This window comes from Phacochoerus africanus, chromosome 14 (assembly GCF_016906955.1).
Source record: "Phacochoerus africanus isolate WHEZ1 chromosome 14, ROS_Pafr_v1, whole genome shotgun sequence".
In the NCBI taxonomy this organism is placed as follows: Eukaryota; Metazoa; Chordata; class Mammalia; order Artiodactyla; family Suidae; genus Phacochoerus; species Phacochoerus africanus.
The window spans coordinates 49984729-50006973 of record NC_062557.1 but is presented as its reverse complement, the minus strand read 5'-3'; the positions used below and the strand labels follow the sequence as shown (position 1 = coordinate 50006973).

Genomic DNA, 22245 nt, shown 5'->3' with positions numbered 1-22245 from the left:
CTGTTTTCCTTAATCCCGTTGTCCTCCTCAGAAAAGCTGCCCTCACTCCATTTGCAGACTTCACGAGAATGCTGTGCCATCGCTCAGTAGGGTGCTTTGACTCTTTCTGGGGTCTGGGAGAGCTCTGCCGACCCCAGGGGATGCAGACTAGAGTAGGTCTATTGAGGGGGTAGGGGGGTATGTAAGCAGCCTCCACAGCGTGTCCCCGTATCCTTGAAGAATATCCTGTCTGGCAGGGCATCCCCCTTCTCTTCCTGTGTGCTATCCTGGGCTGGCCCAGTTCAAGAGCTTGTTTGCATCTTGGCTCGGATGGGCTTTCTTTCAAGCTCACCCACAGAGGGACATGAGAGCTGAGTGCTCACTGCATCCTAGACCTTCTTGGCCTCGCTCCCGGGATCCGGTCCCTTCTAACCCTGACAGGTTCATCCCAGGACAGGGTAGTGACCAGGAGGAAGCTCAGAGCCTCCCGGTACTTCCACTCACAGATCCTGGCTCTTGCTTCTGCAGCATCCCAGCCCCATCTTTCTTCCATGAGCGCCAGGGGTCAGTCCCCACTCTTCTGGAGTCTTACGTGAAACACATTTGCCCCGTCCTCTTACTGCTCAGATGGGAGGGAAGGCCAGGGGCCAGGGCTCGAGTCACAGCACTGGGCCTGGAACTCAGAACCAGCCTTTTCCTCCTCCACCGGTGACTTCCAGCTTCTTTCCATGCTAGAGTCGCCTGAGACTTTTCAAAAACTCCCAAGCCCCAGCCACGTGCCACACCAGGGAAGTCATACTGGGCAGGCTTCAGTGGTTTTTGCTCAGTTCCTCAAGTGATTCCATTGTGTAAACAGGTTTGGAAACTGAAGTCTTCACATCCCCAAGAACCCTGATAAATGGCCCCAGCCAGGCTAAGTGCCTTGACTAAGGCTTACCCATCATACCTCAGTAGTCCTCTCTGGATTTCTGACCTTCTAAACATCAGGAGGGACTTACTCAAGTATTAGTGAAAAACTGCCACATATTGTTCAGCTATTGCAAAGTTATGTAGACAGATCCCTAAAGTTTCAATAAATTAATATTCTTAGACAAATATGCAAAACCACAATCAAAATTCTCCAATAACACACTAATATCTTAGTTGTGCTTAGAAACAATAAAGATGAGTATTGAAACTAATTAAAGATGGGTTTGATTTTTTTTCCCCTCTTTTGGCCTCCCCAAGGCATATGGAGTTCCCAGGACAGGGATCAGATCCAAGTCTTGCAGCAATGCCAGATGCTTTAACCCACTGTGCTGGATCGGGGATCGAACCTGCATCCTGGTGCTATGGAGACGCTGCCAATCCCATTTTGCCACAGCAGGGTTTTTTATGAATAAAATTCTGGAAAACAGAAATATACATTAAATCCCCTTAAAATGTAACATGAAATATACAAAACCAAATGTTGCTAATGGAGCTACAATTATTTGCAGAAATTTTTTTGGTGGCATGAAGAAGTTCCTGGACCAGGGATTGAACCTGCGCCACAGTAGCCTCCCAAAACAGAAGTGGCAACACCAGATCGTAACTTGCTGAGCCACAAGGGAACTCCAGTTTTCCATTTTTTTCTATTCCCACTGAGCATTTAGATACACCATTTTATCATTTTTATTTATCTAGCAATTGCACCCTGCTTCTTCCTGTGAAAAGAATACAAGTAGACAAACAACTGTTCTATATTAATTTGATTCAATTATGCATACATAATTTTTGCAGAACTTAATTTCTTTGAATCTCAAATTTGGGGGTTAGTCCAGTCATTTATACGTGGGTTGTTGACTTCTTTCAAGTGTCCGCTAAAAGTATTGGTTCTTCCTCGGAAAAAAGCATATACTGAGATGAAAGCAGTTTTGCACAGTTTCTGGGGGCACCTGGACCCCCCAAATCCCCCAGGTCCCCAGTTCAGTCCATAAAACAAACAAACAAAAAATGAGGTAACAGAAGCCCAGAAGGCTAAAGTGATTCAAGCTGCAAGCTACACTCTCAGGATTCAAACTCCCATGTCCAATCCTCTGGCCATTCTGGGAGGGAGAAGCCTAGGGCCTCTCTACCCGTGTTCAAAGTCTGATCCTGCTGCCTGTTGGCTGGCGATGTGCGTGTGTTCACATCACCCCTCAGTGCATCGGTTTCTGGGTCTGAAGACTTCCCCACTGGCCTGTCCCCTTGTTAGCATTATAGTCATGTTTGCTGTAGTTATTTGCAAGGGGGGAAAGTGGCACTCAGGGACAGGCAGTTGTCTTTGGTCTCCAAGCTGCTACATGATGTGGCTCCAAAGCTGCTGTCCTGGCGCCACCGTCTTGCATTCCCAGTTCCTCCCTGATCTGACCTGCACAAGGATAGCATGCAGGAAGTCCAGGAGCTGCTCTCAGAAAGCAGCCTTCAAGTTCAACACGGCGAGCCAACTCTCTCCTGCAGAGGAAGGACCAGCGAGAGGACCAGGAGGGAGGGAGAGGTCAGCTTTGTTGGAAGGTGATGGAGAGACCTGGATGCAGTGAGACCAGCCTGGGTGAGGGGAGGAGCTGCTGCCCAGGGGAGGCCTGGCCTCTGGGCACCACCCAAGGGGTCACAGAAACAGCTGGTAGCAGCAGCACAGGCCAAGGAGAGTAGCAGGGGCTGGCTGGGCTGGCTGGGCTGGCCGTGCTACAGAGGGGCTTCCTGGGAGTGTTCAGTCAACGAGTACCTTGGAGCAGCCCTGGGCTGAGAATTCTGAAGCCCCTCCCTTCCTGGGCTGTGGGCCAGATGGCTGGAACACTTTCAGTTTTATTTCTCTGTCTGCAAGAACTGAAACCCAAGAGAGAGACTCCAGAGACCAGAACATGGAAGAAGTCTTCCGGGCGTGCAGGAACTGGTAAGAAGTTGCTTTCCCTAGCGGACAACCTGAGGCTAGCTGATGAGAGGGGCAGACAGGATAAGGCTGTTTCTAAAGTAAGGAGAGAAGGGTCCGTGTGCTCAGGAGGGACGGGGTGGGCCCTGGGGTGGGAAGGATTAAACCCAATAGATGTCAGATGATGAGAGATGGTTCAGTTTGGCTAACATCCCTGAACCCTGCCCCACCCCGATCCTCAGATGTTTTATTTTACTTTATTATTACTATTATTATTTTTTGTCTTTTTAGGGCTGCACCAGCAGTGTATGGAGCTTCCCAGGCTAGGGGTCAAATTGGAGCTGTAGCTGCCAGCCTACATATACCACAGCGCCCGGCAGGGCCAGATACTTAACCCTCTGAGCCAGGCCAGGGATCAAACCTGCATCCTCATGGATGCTAGTCAGATTTGTTTCCACTGAGTCACAACGGGAACTCCCCCATCCTCAGATATTTTAGACTTCCTGGCCAACAGCCAAGCTAACTGTCTCTGTTGGGCTACTCCTGCTTGTCAGACCTTCAGTGCTAATTTGGGGTTCTGGTCATATGCTCCTCAGTCTTTGAAAGAAAGGGGCTCACAGAGATTGTCTGAGACCATTCCCAGCCTCACCTTAAGCGGAAACTGTGGGAACATGGAGATCAGTCTTGTGGTCACCAAGGGGGAGGGGGATGGACTGGGATGGACTGGGGTTTGGGGTTAGTAGATGGAAACTATTACATTTAGAATGGATCAGCAAAGACGTCCTGCGGTATAGCACAGGGAACTATATCCAATCACTAGTGACACGACGTGATAATATGAGAAAAAGAATGTATATATGTATAACTGGGTCACTTTGCTGTACAGCAGAAATTGATAGAACATTGTAAATCAACTATAATAATTTTTTTTTAAAAAAGGGGGAACTATGGGGGACAGAGCAGGGGTCCTGGACCATACCGCTAACTCAGGGGGGACCCAGCCCCTTGAAGCATCTGACTCCAAGCTCCCTACTTGGAGTGGGAACTGGGGTGGAGGAGTCCCTTCCAGGGAGCTTTCTCCAGCAGATCCTCCTGGCTCTCAATGTCTGAACCAGCTCAGGAAGATGAGCTAAGGCCCAAGGCAGGGAGAGCCAAGGGGCAAAGGGGCCAGGCCCAGCCAAGGGGCAAGAATAGAGGAATGGAAGCAGCCTTTGTGCTGCCTGCCTGGGCCTGTGCAGAAGTCAAGAGCTTGCCTTTACCAAGAGGAGCGAGGCCCTGGCTCCTCCCCTCCGGCCACATCCCACGTGCCTGGGGCATGGGTGGGCAACTCCCATCATCCTTTGGGCCTTTGGGGCTGTGTCCTTTCTCCCAAGCTGCCACAAGCAACAGCTGGTTGAAATAAATGCAGGGAGGCATTTCTTGGTGATGAGGAGTATTAAGAAACACTCTGCCCAGGAACTGGGAGGCTCAGAAGCTTGCATTCTTTGGTTTCTCCAAGAAGGGTCTCAGAATCAAGCCTGGAGGCGAGGGATAGGTGGACGGCCTCTCGCTCTCGGGGACGTGGGAAGCTCTCCCTATGGGGATTCTGAAAGTTGGCCTTGCCTTGGCAGGGAGTATGGGCATGGCAGGCCTGTATTTCCAACCAGCAGTGGGCCAAGCAGGAGAACCTTGGAAAACAGACAAAATATTTGAAAGAATATGATATTATTTCATTTTTAAAGGTATAATTGACATAAACTGTATTTATGGTACATTTTTAAAGTGTACCATTTGACATGTTTGACATACATATATACCCATCAAACCATCACCCTGTCGACAGGAATGCAATTTATTTTTTAAAAAAATTTTTTATTACTCAATGAATTTATTACGTTTATAGTTGTACAATGATCATTACACTCCAATTATATAGGATTTCCATCCCACAACCCCAGTGCATCCCCCCACCCCCCAAACTGTCTCCTTTGGTAACCAGAAGTTTTTCAAAGTCTGTGAGTCAGTATCTGTTCAGGAATGCAGTTAACTTTCAAGAAGAAAAAAGAGGCATTTTATTCAAGCCTAGGAAGCAGATTCTCAGAAAGCTCTAAAAACAGTTCTGCCTGTTAGGAGTTGAAGGCACAGTCCTATGTGTATATTTGAGACAAAGGATCGCACATCAAGATGACATACTGATATTTTACATGAAGTTCACCAAGGATATGTCCCGGTAAGCCGGGAACAAAGCTCAGTTTGTATGAGCAGTGATGACCCCCTACAGAGCTGGGACAGAACACCGTTGTTTTGAGAAGTTACATTGCTAGCATTAGAAGAAAGAAGAAAACTTGATTTCACGGCTGAGCAGGCCCTCCCCTCTTCAAGGCGTTCTGGTTAATGTGGGATACAGATGCACACTGCACATCGGGCAGGGAGGAGGCCCCAACACACACACACAGAATTTTATGTTTCCTTTTGTTCCCGTCCTGCTTTAAAATAGAAATTTTTTTTTTGTCTTTTGTCTTTGTTGTTGTTGTTGTTGCTATTTCTTGGGCCGCTCCCGCGGCATAGGGAGGTTCCCAGGCCAGGGGTTGAATCGGAGCTGTGGCCACCGGCCTACGCCAGAGCCACAGCAACGCGGGATCCGAGCCGCGTCTGCAACCTACACCACAGCTCACGGCAACGCCGGATCGTTAAGCCACTGAGCAAGGGCAGGGACCGAACCCGCAACCTCATGGTTCCTAATCGGATTCGTTAACCACTGCGCCACGACGGGAACTCCAGAATTTTTTTTTTTTATAATTTTTTTTTATTTTCCCACTGTACAGCAAGGGGGTCAGGTTATCCTTACATGTATACATTACAATTATATTTTTTCCCCCACCCTTTCTTCTGTTGCAACATGAGTATCTAGACAAAGTTCTCAATGCTATTCAGCAGGATCTCCTTGTAAATCTATTCTAAGTTGTGTCTGATAAGCCCGAGCTCCCGATCCCTCCCACTCCCTCCCCCTCCCATCAGGCAGCCACAAGTCTCTTCTCCAAGTCCATGATTTTCTTTTCTGAGGAGATGTTCATTTGTGCTGGATATTAGATTCCAGTTATAAGTGATATCATATGGCATTTGTCTCTGTCTTTCTGGCTCATTTCACTCAGTATGAGATTCTCTAGTTCCATCCGTGTTGCTGCAAATGGCATTATGTCATTCTTTTTTATGGCTGAGTAGTTAAAATAGAAATTTTAATTCATCAATCACAATCAAGATAATGAAGCTATTCGTTACCCCCAAAGTTTCCTCAGGCCCCTTTTTGATCTCTCTCTCCTGCCCCTCGTTGCCCACCCCCTCTCGCCCTGGGCAGTAGTAAGAGCATCCTTACACTTATCTTAGGATTTTGCATTCTTCTGATTTGGGACCAAAGGGGGAAGGTGATATCATCATCATATTTTCAGTGCTTGGGGCCTCAAAAGACTTAATTCAGCAGCCCTGGGTATGAAATAAGGCTCCATGCTTAATTCCATGGAATAAATCTGTTTTTCTTCTCTCTTGGTCCTGTAGCAAAAGAAGCGTGGCCTCTGGCCACTTGGCCCTCCATGAGGCCCACTGCCAGCTGTTCCTGGTCCTCTGCCAGGAGTGCAAGGGGCCAGTCCTGCAGACAGAGATGGAAGAGCACCGCCAGGGTGGGCACAAGCAGGTGGGAAGGCAGGAGCCAGGAGCAGGTGGGGGCACACGGCAGAGTCAGAGCCCAGTCCTCACTGCAGCATATCTCTTGGCTGTGGCTTCGGGGGCATGTCACTTGGCCCCTGTGCCCAGCCCTCGCTGCAAAGTGAAAAGGGTAGTTAATTCTGCCTTTCTCCTACTGAACAGAGTCTACCTGGGTCTTCCCATTCCTGATCCTTTCCCTCCAGGTGTATGGGTTCAGGCGAGGCCAGAGGTCCCTGTTTCAGGAAAGGTAGAATGTTCTTTTGAGATGTGTCAAGAGGGGAAGCAGGAAAGGAGAGCTCTAGAAGGCAGTCATGGTCAAGGTCAACCAAAGGCTGACCTTTCTCTCCTGCTGTTTCTGGAGATCCTCAAGCTTAGGCATCTGTTTCAACCCAGAGGGTCCCCCAGCACTCCTTGAACCCAGGACTGGTGCTGCAAGGAGACAGGGAAGCTGATTCCTGTGCCCAGGTGCTCACAGACTCACGCCTGCCACTCGGAGCCAAGGCCCCGTGCTGGGCGGGACTCAGCTTCTCCCTCTGTGTTCAGGTGGGGTGCGCGATGTGTCAGCAGAGCCTGCCGAGGCACTTGCTGGAGATTCACGAGGTGAGCTGTGATTTCTTCTTTACCACCAGGCCCAGAGAAGGAGGAGAGGGGGCCAGTGATGAAGATCCCTCCAGCTCTCCCTTCTTGCCCAAGCAGGCCAGGGAAATAAAAGGGAACCAGCCCATCCCAGAGACACGGGGCCTCCCACCCCCAGATGCTGGTCAGAAGGCCTTGCCGAGTTCGATGAGCCCGAGAGAGCTTGTGTTCCCCCTCGCTGGCCTTTCCCGCCTGCTTTCTCTTACTGGCTTTAGTCCCCCAGAGAAATAACTCCATGTCTCCAACACGACTGCCGTGGCTGTAGGCCAGTGACCGTGCCGTCCTGCCCGTCTCTCCACAGACCAAGGAATGCCCAGAGCGCCAGGTCAAGTGCCAGTTCTGTGAGGTGGCCGTGCGCCTCAACAAGCTGGAGATCCATGAGCACCACTGCGGCAGGCAAACAGAGCTCTGCGCAGACTGCGGCCAGCACATCATGCTCCGCGTGCTGGCCCAGCACCGGGATGTGTGTTGGGCTGAGCAGACCCTGCTCTGGAGAGGTGAGCTGGAAGGCAAGGATTGTCAGCTCTCAGCAGGACGGATGAGTGTGTGATGATAGATGCACGGTTTCACATCCATCTGGCTGTTCTAGTTCCAGGCGCTAGAGTGGCTTCTTTTTTGTGGGGGGGGGGGCGCGCTCACTCAGGGCATATGGAGGTTCCCAGGCTGGGGGTCGAATCAGAGCTGTAGCCACAGCCACAGGAACCAGATCTGAGCCGGGTCTGTGACCTACACCGCAGCTCGCAGCAACGCTGGATCCTTAACCCACTGAGCGAGGCCAGGGATCAAAGCTGCATCCTCATGGGTACTAGTTGGATTCGTTTCTGCTGAGCCATGGCGGGAACTCCTAGAGCGGCCTTCTTGTGTGTGTTCTGTGGTCTTCAAGTACTAGTCCAGGGAGACCAAGAGGCCAGGACATGGGAACCTGGGACCCATACACATGAGCGCAGAGGCAATGGGGCCCTACAAAATGGGAGACGTCCTGTGTGCTCCTCCAGCACAGTTCCAGCCTGGCAGAGACCCACCTGCATCCTCTTCCAGGTGAGAAACTTGCATATAGAATGGACGGAGCTCGCTAGAGCAGAAACCAGACAGGACACTCAAGTTCCCTGAGCTTTTTCCACCATGAGCAGCAGACTGAAGGGAACTAGCTGTAACTCCTGACCCTTGGGCCTAAGTGTTATCCACCCAGTTCTCTGGACGCTCTTCACGTGGTGTGTTTACACAGAACACGAGCCAGCTGTGTGACAGATCTGTTCACAGCTTGTTTTAGTCACACGGTAACACGTGGAAAGAACCTAAAATCCCTTGGACGGTAAGTCTCTCCTGGTAAACAATGTCGTCAAAACTGGCAAATGAAGAAATGGAATGCTTGAGATTCGTGATCATTTCCAGTACGATGGGGCTTCAACACAGCCAACAAACACAACTGCATCAACACCGCACAGCTTCAACGAGGCTACGGCAGATAATGTGCAACAACTGTTTGGCTGAGCACAGAACTCAGAGACGGTGAAATGCAAGCGCAATCAGATTGGACAGGACTGGCGTTGCAGTAACGGATCCCTCCGCCTCCCGAAACACGGTCCCGCTCCAGGAAAACGTCTCTTCGTCAGGGCTGTGTGCTGCCCCGAGTGCACTTTTGCAGCGTGAAGGAAACGATGTGGGTGATTCCACCAAGGGCTGCGCATGTGGCCAAGGATGCTGGCAGAGCAGGACACTCACGGCAGGCCCAGGACAGTTTATCCTCAGGACTGCAGGTCATGTGGGCAGTTGTGAGACAGTTGGGCTAGCCATTGTCAAGGGCGACCATTTGTGGTGGTGTTTTTGTGCTTTTTCAGGGAAGAAAATTCCAGCTCCTGAAAGCAACATCTGCTGTCATTATTGCAAACACATGATCCCAGGAGATAAGTATTTCCACCACCTGGTGAGTAGAAATTAGTCATTTTCTAATGGTGCCAATAGCTAGTCCGTATTCAAAAAACTGTGATATCAAAGGTAGATCCTGGGTTCAGTTTTACACAGCATGGAAATTGGAGGTTCTCCTAGTTTTGCTTTGTTCAGTAAGCGATGTTGAGAATTGCTTTAGGCTGAAGTAGTATATGTGATTGGTGTCCAGTTGTTGCAGCCCTTCAGGGAGCCTCCCTGACCGGTCCACCTATCCCTGACCAGCTCCGAATGTCTGCAGCCTTCAGGCCATTTGTTCCTCAGTGGGACCTGCCTTATTATTTTCTGTCTCTATTAGACTGTGAGCTCCCTTGCAAAAGTGGAGGACTTGCTCTACCCTCTCACAGTGAAGCTGATATTAGGGCTGGGTACCAAAAGGTACCTCTGTAGAGATGTTGTGATGTGATGTGATTGATGGATTGATAGACTTTGCCTGGGAATATTCCAGACTCCTCCCTCCACTGCCCTAAGCACCTTTTAGGGTCTTAGCCTTGCCAGGTTGCTCCCCTCTTTCACGGGATGGAGCATTTTCTTTCTAGGGAAACCCACCAAGGCTTCTTTCCAAAAAACTTACCTCCTTCTCTGTGTTTATCCTTTCCTTACCCTTCAATTCAGAGAACTATGACTATCAGAACTAAAGAGACCGGAGAGATGATCTAGCCCTTTTTGCTTATTGTGGGACGATACACATGAAATTTACCGCTAGTGACATTTGGTACATTCACCGTGTTGTGCCACCATCACCACTTCCAGAACATTCCAGAACACTCCAAAACATCACCAGTTCCAGAACATTTTCACCACCCCAAAAAGAAGCCCCCTACTCAGTAAGCAGTCACTCCCTACTCCTCCCTCTTTGCAGCTCAGGGCAACCTCTGATGCTCTCTGTCTCTGTAGATTTGCTTCTCCTGGACACTATATGGATGAATCATATAATACGTGGTCTTATGTGATTGGCTCCTTTCTCTTAGCATAATGTTTTCAAGGTGAATCCATGTTGTAGCATGTGTCACTACTTTATTCCTCTTATGGATTTTTTTGGTCATATGACACTTTGTTTACCTGTTCATCTTGTAGATAGACATTTTGGGCCTTTCCACCTTTCAGCTCCCTGCTTTTTGAAGTGTGGTCTGTGGCATAAACATTGCCCCGGGGCTCCTTAGAAATGCAGAATTTCAGGCCAACCCCCTAGAAAGGCTAAATCAGAATGTGCAGCTTCACAAGATCCCCTGGGTTTCAGGTTTGAGAAGCAGAGCCCCCAGCCAAGTGATTCTCAGCCTTAGCTGCACATTGAAATCACCTGTGCATTTGCTTTCCTTACTGATGCATCAGTGAACAGACCATCCGTGAACGGACCATCAGTGAATGGTCCATGACTTTTGTTTGAATCAGAAGATGCTCAGTGAGCAACAAAACAAGAGTGAAGCTGATTATTCCCCTCAAAATGTCCAGACTGGCAACCAAGGACGCCTACGCTCTTACCTAGGACACTACTAGACATGGAACTGGATTTGTGGTCAGAAACCCTGCATTTTAGTTCCGCTTTGCCAGTCACTGGCTGTGTAACTTCCCTGAGCCTCTTTTCTTCCTTTGAGGAAAATAGGGATAATGATCTGTCTGTTCTTCATGAGAGGAGAACGTCCATAATCACTCACACCAGAGGTACCTCCTTCCGGGCGAGCATCCATACGCACACATGCTGCTTCCCACCTGTGAACCACGGAGAGGCTTCCTATGTTCCCATCTAAAGGGGACATTGCTCCACGGCTCCAACTCTCCCCCGTCTCTCCCACAACTCGGAGAGGGGAAGTGAAAAAGAGAATCTCAACCTGTTCAGTCCAGTATGTTCTAACATTGGTTATGACAAGTTTTTAAAGGGGTGATTTCAACAAATATATTGATGGTGTCATCTTTGACCCTGCATGGAAAGTTTTTCTTCTCTCTATTTCTATCTGTTGTCCTCTTTCCCTCTTCTAATTTTATTTATTTATTTGTATTTTAGGGTATATGGAGGTTCCCAGGCTAGGGGTTGAATCCGGCCTACGCCACAGCCACAGCAACACCAGATCTGAGCCTCGTCAACGACCTACACCACAGCTCATGACAACGCCAGATCCTTGACCCACTGAGCAAGGCCAGGGATGGAACTGGCGTCCTCATGGATACTAGTTGGGTTCGTTAACTGCTGAGCCACAAGGGGAACCCCATCTTTCCCTCTTTTTAAATTTGCAAATAGGTACTGAAGTCTTTTACACCAGGTGTCTTTTTTTTTGGGGGGGGGGGGGTTCTTGGTCTTTCACTTTATATTAGCATGGCCCCCAAGACAGAAAAAGAGCAAAAAAAAAATACTTCTCTTAATCTCATTTTCTGCCAGCTACCACCTTCTTTCTTCCTCTTTGTAGCAAAATGTTTGAACAAGCTGTCTATACTCATTGCATCCATTTCTTCTTCTCTCATTCTAAAACCTACTCCAACCTGGCTTTTGTGTCCCCCTCCCCCTGACAAAACTGCTCTTGTCAAAATCAACAATGACCTTCAGCTGCTAAAACCTGGTCGGTTCTCAGTTCTCAATTTATGAGGAGCAGTTAATACCTGTATTCATCACTTCCTCTTCTCCACCTATTCGATTCACTCCTTCAGTTCACCTCTCTCTTGACAACCAGAATACCATGCTTTCCTGGTGTTCAGTTACCTCACTAGTCCCTCCTCTTTTTGCTCCCCAGTCTCTTATTTTGGGGGGTCCTAGAGTTCAGTCTGTGTATTCTTCCCCCCCCCCCTTTTTTTTTTTTGCATTTTAGGACTGCGCTTGCCGGCATACGGAGGTTCCCAGGCTAGGGGTTGAATCAGAGCTGCAGCTGTCAGCCTACACCACAACCACAGCAATGCAGGATCCAGGCCGCGTCTGCAACCTGCACCACAGCTCACAGCAACACTGGATCCTTAACCCACTGATCGAGGCCAGGCATCAAACCTGCCTCCTCATGGATCCTAGTCGGGCTTGTTAACTGCTGAGCCACAAAGGGAACTCTCTGTGTATTCGTCTTTACCTATCCTCACTTCCTCAATAATTTCATCCAATCTTATGATTTTTAAAAGTGTCTTATATAGGCAGACACTCCCATATTTGTATCTTATTCCAAACTTTACTCCCAAACTCCATACTCAATATCACTGCCTACTCAGCATCTTCACTGGAATGTTTCATAAAAAACCTGTTTAAAATTGTCTCCCAATTTTATCACATTCACTATCCTCCTTAGCTTCTCTATTCTTTTCCATAACATTTATCAACTTCTAACATATTATCTAATTTGCTTATTTATCATAGTCTTTGTTAATCACCTTCTACCACCCCAGTTAAAATATAAACCCCACTGCTCCCCTTCATGCTAACTGCTCTCCAGACACAAATATTCTACTTTTTAATTTTCTGGGCCATTTCTTCTAGTATTTAGTTCCATATTTTAAAGCACCTTCTTATATTGCTCTCCCTTTTTTTCAATTTTATATATTATCTATTAATTCACAAGGAATTTAGGGATATGGATTTCCCTTACACCACCTATATCATACACACCTCCAAGTTTCTTTCTTCCATCCTCCCACTTTATTGAGATCACCCATTCTGGTCAAATCAGTGTTAAATTTGGTTAAATTCAATGTTATGTTATTAATAAGCTAATGTTATTAATGTTAAATATTATAAATGGCTATGCCACCCAAACTGTTTATATTCACTTTCTTCTACAACTTTTTGTTCTTCCTGGAGTTAATAGTTGCTTCAATTTTTCATTTGCGGAGTTCCCGTCATGGCTCAGTGGTAAACGAATCCCACTAGGAACTATGAGGTCTCGGGTTCGATCCCTGGCCTTGATCAGTGGGTTAAGGATCCTGTGTTGCTGTGGCTGTGGTGTAGGCCAGCAGCTGTAGCTCCTATTGGACCCCGAGGCTGGGAACCTCCAAATGCCATGGGTGCAGCCCTAAAAAAAAAAAAGACAAAAAAATTTCATGTGTTTCCCTTTCTAGATACCTATCACTCTATCATCTCTAAAACTTTCTGCCAGGTCTGAGCATTTCCCCCTAAGCACAAACACATCAGGTAGCCCATCCATTTCATTCGGAGGTCTGTTTCTCCTCAGGCCTGATGAGTAACTGTCATTCTGGGAGTTTCTTCTACTCCCTCCAGTGTCGAAGTTCTCTTTCTTGGTTTACTCTTTCTTTGGTAGAGCATATCTTTGAGTAGGTTCTTGAGAAATAAAGCACAGAAGGCTAATTTTTTAGACCCTATACATCAGATGATAGCTTGGATGACTATAGAGTCTATCCACCGTCTTAATTTTTTATGGTATTACCAAAATTCTCAAGCAAATACAAAAGTGGGGTGCCATTATAATGAACCCCTATGTATTTATCACCTAGATATATATCAGTAATCAAAAGTTTTCAACATTTGCTTCATCTATCCTTTTTTTAGAATTCTTTCTTTTTTATTTTGTTTTATTTTATTTTTTGCTTTTTAGGGCCACACCTGCGGCATACGGAAGTTCCCAGGCCAGGAATCGAATCGGAGCTACAGCTGCTGGCCTACCCCACAGCCACAGCAACACAGGATCCTAGCTGCATCTGCAACCCACACCACAGCTCACGGCAATGCTGGATTCCTTAGTGCACTGAGTAAGGCCAGGGATCAAACCTACATCCTTATGGATACTAGTCAGGTTCATTACCACTGAGCCACAAAGGGAACTCCCTGATCTGCTGTTTTCAAGCCCATCCATTGAGGTTCAGTGTTGGTATTTTTCATTTCTAGAAGTTCTGTTTATCTCTTTTTCAAATTTTCCTATTCTTTTTTCCCATAGGATCATATTCTTTTCTCTTTTTGAAATCATTTTTAATTAATTTATTTTACAGTCTCGCTTGTATAGTTCTGTGAGCTGAACTTCTTGGAGACTAATCCTGCTGTGTTCTTTCTGACTCTTACTCAAAGTAGACTGCGTCCTGTGTGTATATTTGAATCATGAGTCTCATATTTGGTGAGACTCTGTGAGAATCCTATAGGATCTAGTTTGGGATTATGTACCCTCCAGAGGTATTTTGTGACTGCTTCTGCCACACATCTCAATTTTTTTTTGTCTTTTTTGTCTTTTGTCTTATTATGGCCACACCCATATGGAGGTTCCCAGGCTAGGGATCCAATCAGAGCTGTAGCCTCCGGCCTGCACCACAGCTCACAGCAACACCGGATCCTTAACCCACTGAGCAAGGCCAGGGATCAAACCTGCAACCTCAGTTCCTAGTCAGATTCGTTTCCGATGCACCAAGACCAGAACGTCATACATCTCAGTTTTACGTTAAGCCTTCTGCTTGGGTATACCCAGACCATGAGGCTTATGTAAATCTGAACCCCCAATACAAGAATGGCATGAGTCTCTGAAATTGAGTTTTCAAGAGTGTCAGTTTTGTGTCCCCAGGCTCAATTTCTAGTCCCTTCCTTTTCCAATTAGCCAGTGCTTTTCTCTTAGCCACCATAGTTTAGCCTTCAAGGTTTCTTACTCCCATTCCACACCCTGTGTGGGTGGGACTTTTCTCTCATCGAAGCTCTTAGTAACGAGACTGACCCAGCATCTCCTCCCAGAGGTCAACACGTGTACTTAACGGGCCAGATCTTCATTCCTGGAACATGGAGCTTGTTTCCTTGCAAAGTCAGCTCCATGAATGTTGTCATATTTTATCCAGCATTTCTAAATGTTCACAGTGGGAAATTATCAGGTTATCTTGCCTATTGTATTGTTCACCCATTGAAGCTGAAGTCATTTTTTAACTTGAGATATGACTCAAAATTGCAGGGTAGATGCTGTCCAGTCTCAGATTCTGTGAAATATTTTCCAACTGGGAAACTAGAAATTCCTCCTTCATCCCTTTCAAGTGAGGCTGCTGAAGATCAAATTTACACAGCAGAGAAAGATGTTCGTCCAAAGATGAAAAATATAAGTGGATTTCCCCTTCCTTCGGAAAAGCCAACAAGGCAAGCACCAAGAGGCACAAACAAAACCACAGATCTGCCTTTGAAGTCTGATGGCAAGCTCAGGGCATCCTCTCCTGCAGAAGATGATGCAGCCTATGACATCCTGAGGGGGTGTTCTCAGTGTGGCATCCTCCTTCCCCTGCCAACCCTAAACCAACATCAGGTACCAGCCTCTGTCCTCTCCTTACTCAGCTGTGAGCCGCGTAAAGAAATCCAAGACCTGCAGAATGTCCATAGGCATCCCTACCTGCCCTTCCTCTGTGTGTCCCAGTAGCACCTGTCACCTGGTTCTGTTTGTGCATCATCTCCCTCCTCTGAAGGCAGAGCCGGAGCTTTCATCTCTCTATCTTCTGTTCCCAGCCCAAGGACTGACAACAGCAAATGCCCCCAAACTGAGGAGTCAGCGAATGAAGAGGCTGTCCCGTGTAGGGCATCTCGCATGGTCTAGATAAGGCAGCTGAGGCTCAGAGATCAGAACCTTGGTCAAGATCCTCAGTCAGATGATATCTTGCCTCCAGCAGATCAGGATGTGTAGCCTCAGTAGCCTTATTTTTACACCCTAGATTATTTTCCAATAATAGGAGTCAGCATTAGAGGTAGTTAACCATTATGTGCTAGTTACAATGCAGAGTTCTTTACAAATGGTTAATCATTATAAATAACAGGCAGGTATTTCACCCCTCTCTAACTGATAACAAAACTAGACAGAAAGGTCGAGTAGCCTCCCCAGGATTATATAAGGCACAATCCAGCCTCCTAGAATACTTGTGTATGTAGTTCTAAAGCTTATGCTCTTAAGCCCCAAACAGGATGCCTCACTTAAAAAAAAAAAAAAAAAAGCTTCCATTATTTGATGTTTTTTGAAACACGAAAGTACTAGATACTAGATTTTGCTGTAACCAGTTGACATGATACCATGCAAGCAAATATAAAGCTAATCCTCCCCCACTCCCCGCAACTCCCCGCCCCTCCCCGGTCCCTGAGATACCAGTGTCAACATCCTGGTCCTTCCAGAGCTTCCCTCTGCTCACACAAACCTGAACAAGCCTCTACTGAGGTTAGATTGCTTCTTTCTCCTCATATATCATCTTCCCGTACTCATCATTCTGCCATTGGCCTTTTCCACTTAATATATGGTGCACATTCCATACAAAAAAAGCAGACCTAAATCTTATTTTTTTCTAACTTCCTTAGGCATCTCTCTATGAACATAAGCACATAATTTTACAAAGCAGGGTGAAATTCACCCTTGTTGGGGGTGTTATTGGTGCCATATTCCCTTGTCTCCTGCACCTTGTAGTTTCCTTCCATATTTCCCTCCATCCTTATACAACAGGGTTGCCCAACTGAGCAAATAAATATTCATTACTCGCAACAAAAATGACTACAAAGGAGTTCCCATTGTGTCTCAGCGGTAACAAACCTGACTAGTATCCATGATGACGCAGGTTCCATCCCTGTCCCTGTCCAGTGGGTTGAGGATCTGGCATTGCGGTGAGCTGAGGTGTAGGTCGCAAATGCAGCTCGGATTTGGCATTGCTGTGGCTGTGGCATAAGCTGGCAGCTACAGCTCTGATTCGACCCCTAGCCTGGGAACTTCCATATGCCACAGGCACAGCCCTAAAAAGACAAAAAAAAAAAGACTATAAAATAATTGCATGGGGCATACTTACACTAAAAAAAATTAATTTCTCTGAAATTAAAATTTAAGTGGGCACCCTGGGTTTTACCTGGCAACTCTACACACACACACAGTCCAATTATACACATTTCTTTGCATCTTAATGTTATGATCCATCAATACCCAAGAACATCCTTCCTAGTCAAATGATCCGGGTTTTTTTAATGGTCCCATAAGACTCTACGTAGGTGTCCTCTAGTCTGTTCATCCACCACCCTGATGAGGACAGGCCTCTATGAAACATTATCCCAAGCCTCCCAGAGACCCCACCTGGCTCACTGGGCCCTACGTCCAGCTACACCATCTATAGCTCAGGGTTCTTGCTCCAGTAATGGGCTACCAATACTCAGAGATATCTCAGGAACTAACACTTCCCACTTTAAACACGCTGAACTTTTTTTATATATGCATTTTTCTAGGGGAAATGCTGGCAGCTAGCTTCATCCAAAGGAAAACAAGTGAGAAGTTCCAGCTAGATTTGGAAAAGGAAAGGTACTGCAGATTTAGAGGATTTTGTTTTGATACTGGTTTTCCTGCTTGCTTTCTGTGCTAGTCTTTGCTTGTGGAAAGAGATGAGTTTTATTCACTGGGTTTCTTACTTGCAGAATAAAAGTTTGAGATTTTAACTATTTTCCTCCTTTTGAACAGAGATGTTGGTTTGCCCAAGAGCTACAGATAAACCAGGAGAAAAACAGGCTCCAGTTCTGCCTGAGATTTCCAATCAAGCATCTAGGCCCCACACAGCCTGGACACCCAAGGGAACCCAGCTTTGTCCCTGAAGAATAAAAAGGCCCTCCTGGAAAGCTTGTTCTCCACATTCTTTAGATTGTTCGCGGGTTTTCCAGAGGGAGGGATGGCTGCGGCTAGGACAGCAGCATGAGGTAGTACACAAGGAACAGGGAGCGGCAGAAAAGAAGAAAGGGAGGAAGAGAGAAAAAGAGGCTGGGTGGCAGGTGAAGCCCTGATAGGTGCCAGTGAAAGCTGCTGGCAGGGAGAGTAGCTGGGAGACACCTTAGAAATGCAGCCCACCTCTTGGCAAAAGGGCACACCCCTACCTTTCCGTCTGTCTGGCTTGTGGGCAACAGCCCCTACCAGGGAGGGAAGGGCCCAGAATAATGGATGGTTAAGTGCGCTCCACTCTTCTGAAACTGGAAAGGTGGGTCATTTCTCAGGCTTTGTCCCTTAGGCTAAGTCAGGTTTGCTTAAGGCTTTCCCTTTGCAGGGGTGGGGGGGCTCTAAGGAGGGGTCGTGGGGGTAGAAGCATGGCAGAGCTCTCAGCAGTGGTTTCCCAAAGAGAAGCCTATATGCTCAGTCCCCAGGACTGGGCAGGACCCCAGGTCTGGGGCAGGACAGGATAGGCGGTGACTGAGCGGGCCAGAGCCCAGCGTCCAGGGCAGAACCTCTTCCTCGCGTGAGGAGGGACGGGCAGGGGGCGTGGGGCCGATCCTCTGCCTCTTGGTCCAGGCCAGGGCGCCTTCCGGAGTAGTCTACGCGGAGACCTGCCTTGCCCCCTGTGAGCACGATCTGCTTAGCTGGCACCCGCAGGTTTGGGCCCCGCGGCCGTGAGGATGAGCAGAGCCCCGTGGCTGGCGGCGCGTCACAAAAGCGGCAGGTCACTCCGTCTTTGGCCTCGGCAGGGGCCGGGCGCGGACGGGGGCAGGCGGCGTTGGCGGCGTTGCAGAGGCGGCGGCGCGGTGGGAGCAGGCAGGCGCTCGCGGTCCCTGCAGCCGGAGCAGCGGGGCGCAACGAGCGGGTAACCGGCGGCAAGGGCTCCGAGGCGCTGGGCGGGCGTGCGGGGCGCAGGGGTGGCAGCGTGGGTTGGCCACCCTGAGAGGGGCCTCCCCGAGGTCCGAGGTCCGTGCGGAAAGGGGTGGGCTGCCCTCCTCACCCGCCTCCTCTAGGCATCTTCCCCGCCGCTTCCTCTCCCCGGGTGATCAGACATCCAGGTTTCCTTCCAGGGTTGGTAGCTGTGTGACGTGGTGAACCCAGCCTCGGATTGAGCTTCCTTAAGCTAGGTTCGAATTCTGCCTCCCCACGCCGTCCCATGAGGCCACTTTTCTAACCTCCAACACCTCTGTTCCCATTTGTGAAATGGGTGCATCTGTTCCTTCCACACAGGGATGTTACAGAAGCACCTTGGCACCACTCTCTGATGGCACCAAACACTCGCATAACATTTACTATGTGCAGGAGTTCCCGTCGTGGCTCAGTGGTTAACGAATCCTACTAGGAACCATGAGGTTGCCGGTTCGATCCCTGGCCTTGCTCAATGTGTTAAGGATCTGGCGCTGCCGTGAGCTGTGGTGTAGGTCGCAGACGCGGCTCAGATCCTGCGTTGCTGTGGCTCTGGTGTAGGCCGGCGTCTACAGCTCTGATTAGACCCCTAGCCTGGGAACCTCCATATGTCGCACGTGCAGCCCTAGAAAAGGCAAAAAGACCAAAAAAAAAAAAAAAAAATTTACTGTGTGCCGTACACTGTTCTCGAGCTTTCCATACATCAGCCCACTTAATTCCCCCAACACTAGGAGAAAGGTACTGTCATTACTCCCATTTACAAATGTGGAAACTGAGACACTGAAATTAATTAATTTGTCCAAGGTCACATATGGAAGCTGATGGAACCAGGACCTCACCTACTAAACTACACTGCTTCCTGGGGGAGAGGGGAGGTTCCGGATAATGATGTGACCTTTGGAGGACTTGCAACACCTTTCTCAGCCCACCAAAGATGTTCTTCCAACCCCACCCAAGGGCTTAAAGTGTCTGATAAGTCTTCTGACCTGTGACCTTGCTGGGGCAAAGGGCTTCAGTCAGCTTTCAAGCAGATTTCGCCTTTCTTGGGCACCTCTTTGGGGCCTTGCTCCGGGCTAAGCGCTGTGGAGTCCCCTGTGTATGTGTGAATGAAGACACAGCCTTATTTATCTTTGTTTGTTAAATGTTTAATTGCCTCTTCTAAAGAATGAGGCTGCTTCTAGTCTCAAGGAGTGTGTGGCTTTCGCCAGAGAGGAAGGCTTAGACACCGATTATACACTAAGATGGACCCTGAGAGAGGGGACGGAGAGGGGGGGCAGGCTGAACCCACAAGAGCCCTGTGGGAGCCCCATGTGGAAGTCTGGTTGGAAGATGGGGAGCCAGCTGCAGGCCGGAGCCAAACTGTTCAGTAGGTAAGGACAGGGTAGCGAGGAAAAGGCATAGGGAGGACCCAAAAGTAAGTCCCCTACAGGAGCTCGCTTGAGGACACTAACTGCCACTGTGGTGTCAAGGCGGGGAGAGGAGCTGAAAGAGGCCTGGGGTCCATCCCAGGGGGAGCGGATAGGAAGAAGGTGAGGACCCACTGCAGGGTCCACTCAGACGACAGATGCAGTGTGAGGCATATGCAGAAACACGATGCTGCAGACAGTGAACGCACATTTGGCAAGTGCACGCACACCAGCAATAAGAAGCATGTCAAACACAATGGAAAGTTGCCTATGGTGGGGAGCAATGGAATAGGACATAGCATCAAAAGGGAATGAATGAGTAAATAAAATCAAAGGTCTTGCACAGACAAATGTCTGTCCTGAACTGAAAAATAAGATTAACTTGTCCCTCTGCACCCAAGGCCTGGAAAGTGGAGGTAGGAAAAAAGTACAAGAGAAAGCGTAAGAAAGCCCAGGTCCAGGAGTACCCATCGTGGTGCAGTGGAAACGAATCTGACTAGGAACTATGAGGTTGCGGGTTCGGTCCCTGCCCTTGCTCAGTGGGTTAACAATCCGGCGTTGCCGTGAGTTGTGGTGTAGGTTGCAGATGCAACTTGGATCTGGCGTTGCTGTGGCTGTGGTGTAGGATGGCAGCTGTAGCTCTCATTCGACCCCTAGCCTGGGAATCTCCATATGCCTAGGGTGTGGCCCTAAAAAGCAAAAAAAAAAAAAAAAAAGGAAAGAAAAAGAAGAAAAGAAAAGAAATCCCAGGTCTAGCCTGGGCCCTGTACTAACTTGCTGTGTGACCACAGGCAAGCCTCTCCACCTCTCTGTGCCTAGCTTCCATCTGGTTGGTTTGTTTTTTTTTTTTAAAGATCAATTCTCAGATCTCTTCTAGCCCTGAGTTTTTATGAGTCATGATGAATAATCTTGGGTTACTTGGTAAAGAAGCCAGTAAAAGATTTATGGCTTTCATTATTTTATTTTATTATTATGTATATATTGTTTGATTAGTTAGGTAGGGCTCAAACCTTAAAAAATGGGGGTTGGGGAGAGGTAAAGAAAAGAAGGGGAGTTCTCAGGCAGAGAAAACACTGAAGACAAAGCCATGAAAATTACCGCAGATGGCTATGAAGAGTCTGACCGAGGGCTCTGTATCCAGTGGGGTCTTAGCCCAGCCCTCCCCTGGGACTCCCAAGCCTGGCTGTGGGTTCCACCTGCATTTCAACAGCCAAGTCAGAAACCTTCTAGTCCTCCCAGTTCTGTGTTCACCAGTGACCGAATCATGTGCACCAAAGAACTCACACCTCCCGTTGCGCCCCTGGTTCCAGGCTTCAAGCCTGGACTTTGCTCCAGACCATCCTTCCTCCACTGCCCCAGAGGACCTTTTCTTTACCTCAAGACTGACCACATCACCTCTGGACGTGTGATCCTTCCACCTGCCCTGACCTCCTCTGAAGTTCTCCACCCCTGCTCTGCTGCTATACCTTTTGAACATAAACACAGCCATCAGTAGTCTGGTTCAACATGGTGATTCTCCTCCAGAGATGTCAGAATTCCAAAGTCTTGGGGAGAGAGGACAGTGGGAATCCCTGGCCCCTAGGACACAGCCTTTATCACATTCAGGGCATCTTAAATGATGCCCTTGAACCAGTACCTTCCACTGCTCCAGCTCCAGTTCCATCACTCCCTGCCCCTTACAGGTTAAGCTCCAAACAAGGTTTTGTTCCCTGAATGTGACGTATCACGTATGCTCGAAGTTCCTCGGTTTTGTCCATCTTGTTCTCTCTGATAAGAACATACCAGTTCCACCATCACCAACCTGTCTCCCTTGCAAATCCCTCTCACCCTGCAAAACCCAACTCAGATGCCCCCTCTTCCAAGCAGCCCTTTCTACTTCCTCCTTACCAAATTACTCCGTTTGTGCTACCCTGCGCCATGAATATGCCTGACCCTTTCCACTTCGCCCACCGTGTTGTAACTGAGTCCTGACCTGTGTTCCTGACAGACCCCTGCTGGGCTGTGAATCCTTGCAGGTGTGCACCGTATGGTGGATTTATCATTGCACCCCCTGCAGCAGCATAGAACCTACACATGGGCCATGGAGCAAGCTCATTCCATTGGGTTTAATATGTGTTTGGCAGGTAATGGTTCTTCCTTTTTACTCCCTACAGAAAACAAGTGATTGCTTTTCTTTCCTCATTTTTGGAAGCCCCACCTACCACGCAGCTGCTGTGGACATCCCGGTTCCATA

The 22245-nt window shown here is 48.3% G+C and overlaps 1 protein-coding gene across 5 annotated transcripts; it reads left to right on the top strand.

The window, feature by feature from the left end:
* The first annotated feature begins 1563 nt into the window (after positions 1-1563).
* Positions 1564-17615, top strand: XAF1 (XIAP associated factor 1). 5 transcript variants are annotated; one of them, XM_047757292.1, is made up of 8 exons: positions 1582-2872; positions 6380-6515; positions 7070-7126; positions 7464-7659; positions 9001-9086; positions 14953-15294; positions 17232-17304; positions 17461-17615. In XM_047757292.1, the coding sequence occupies exons 1-7, from the start codon at positions 2841-2843 to the stop codon at positions 17286-17288; spliced, it is 906 nt and encodes a 301-aa protein (XP_047613248.1). In that variant the 5' UTR covers positions 1582-2840; the 3' UTR covers positions 17289-17304; positions 17461-17615. The 5 variants fall into 5 exon arrangements, with proteins under 5 accessions (XP_047613252.1, XP_047613250.1, XP_047613249.1 ...); XM_047757294.1 differs by lacking the exon at positions 7070-7126 and having other exon boundaries at positions 1579-2872; XM_047757293.1 differs by lacking the exon at positions 17461-17615 and having other exon boundaries at positions 1580-2872.
* The last annotated feature ends 4630 nt before the right edge of the window (positions 17616-22245 follow it).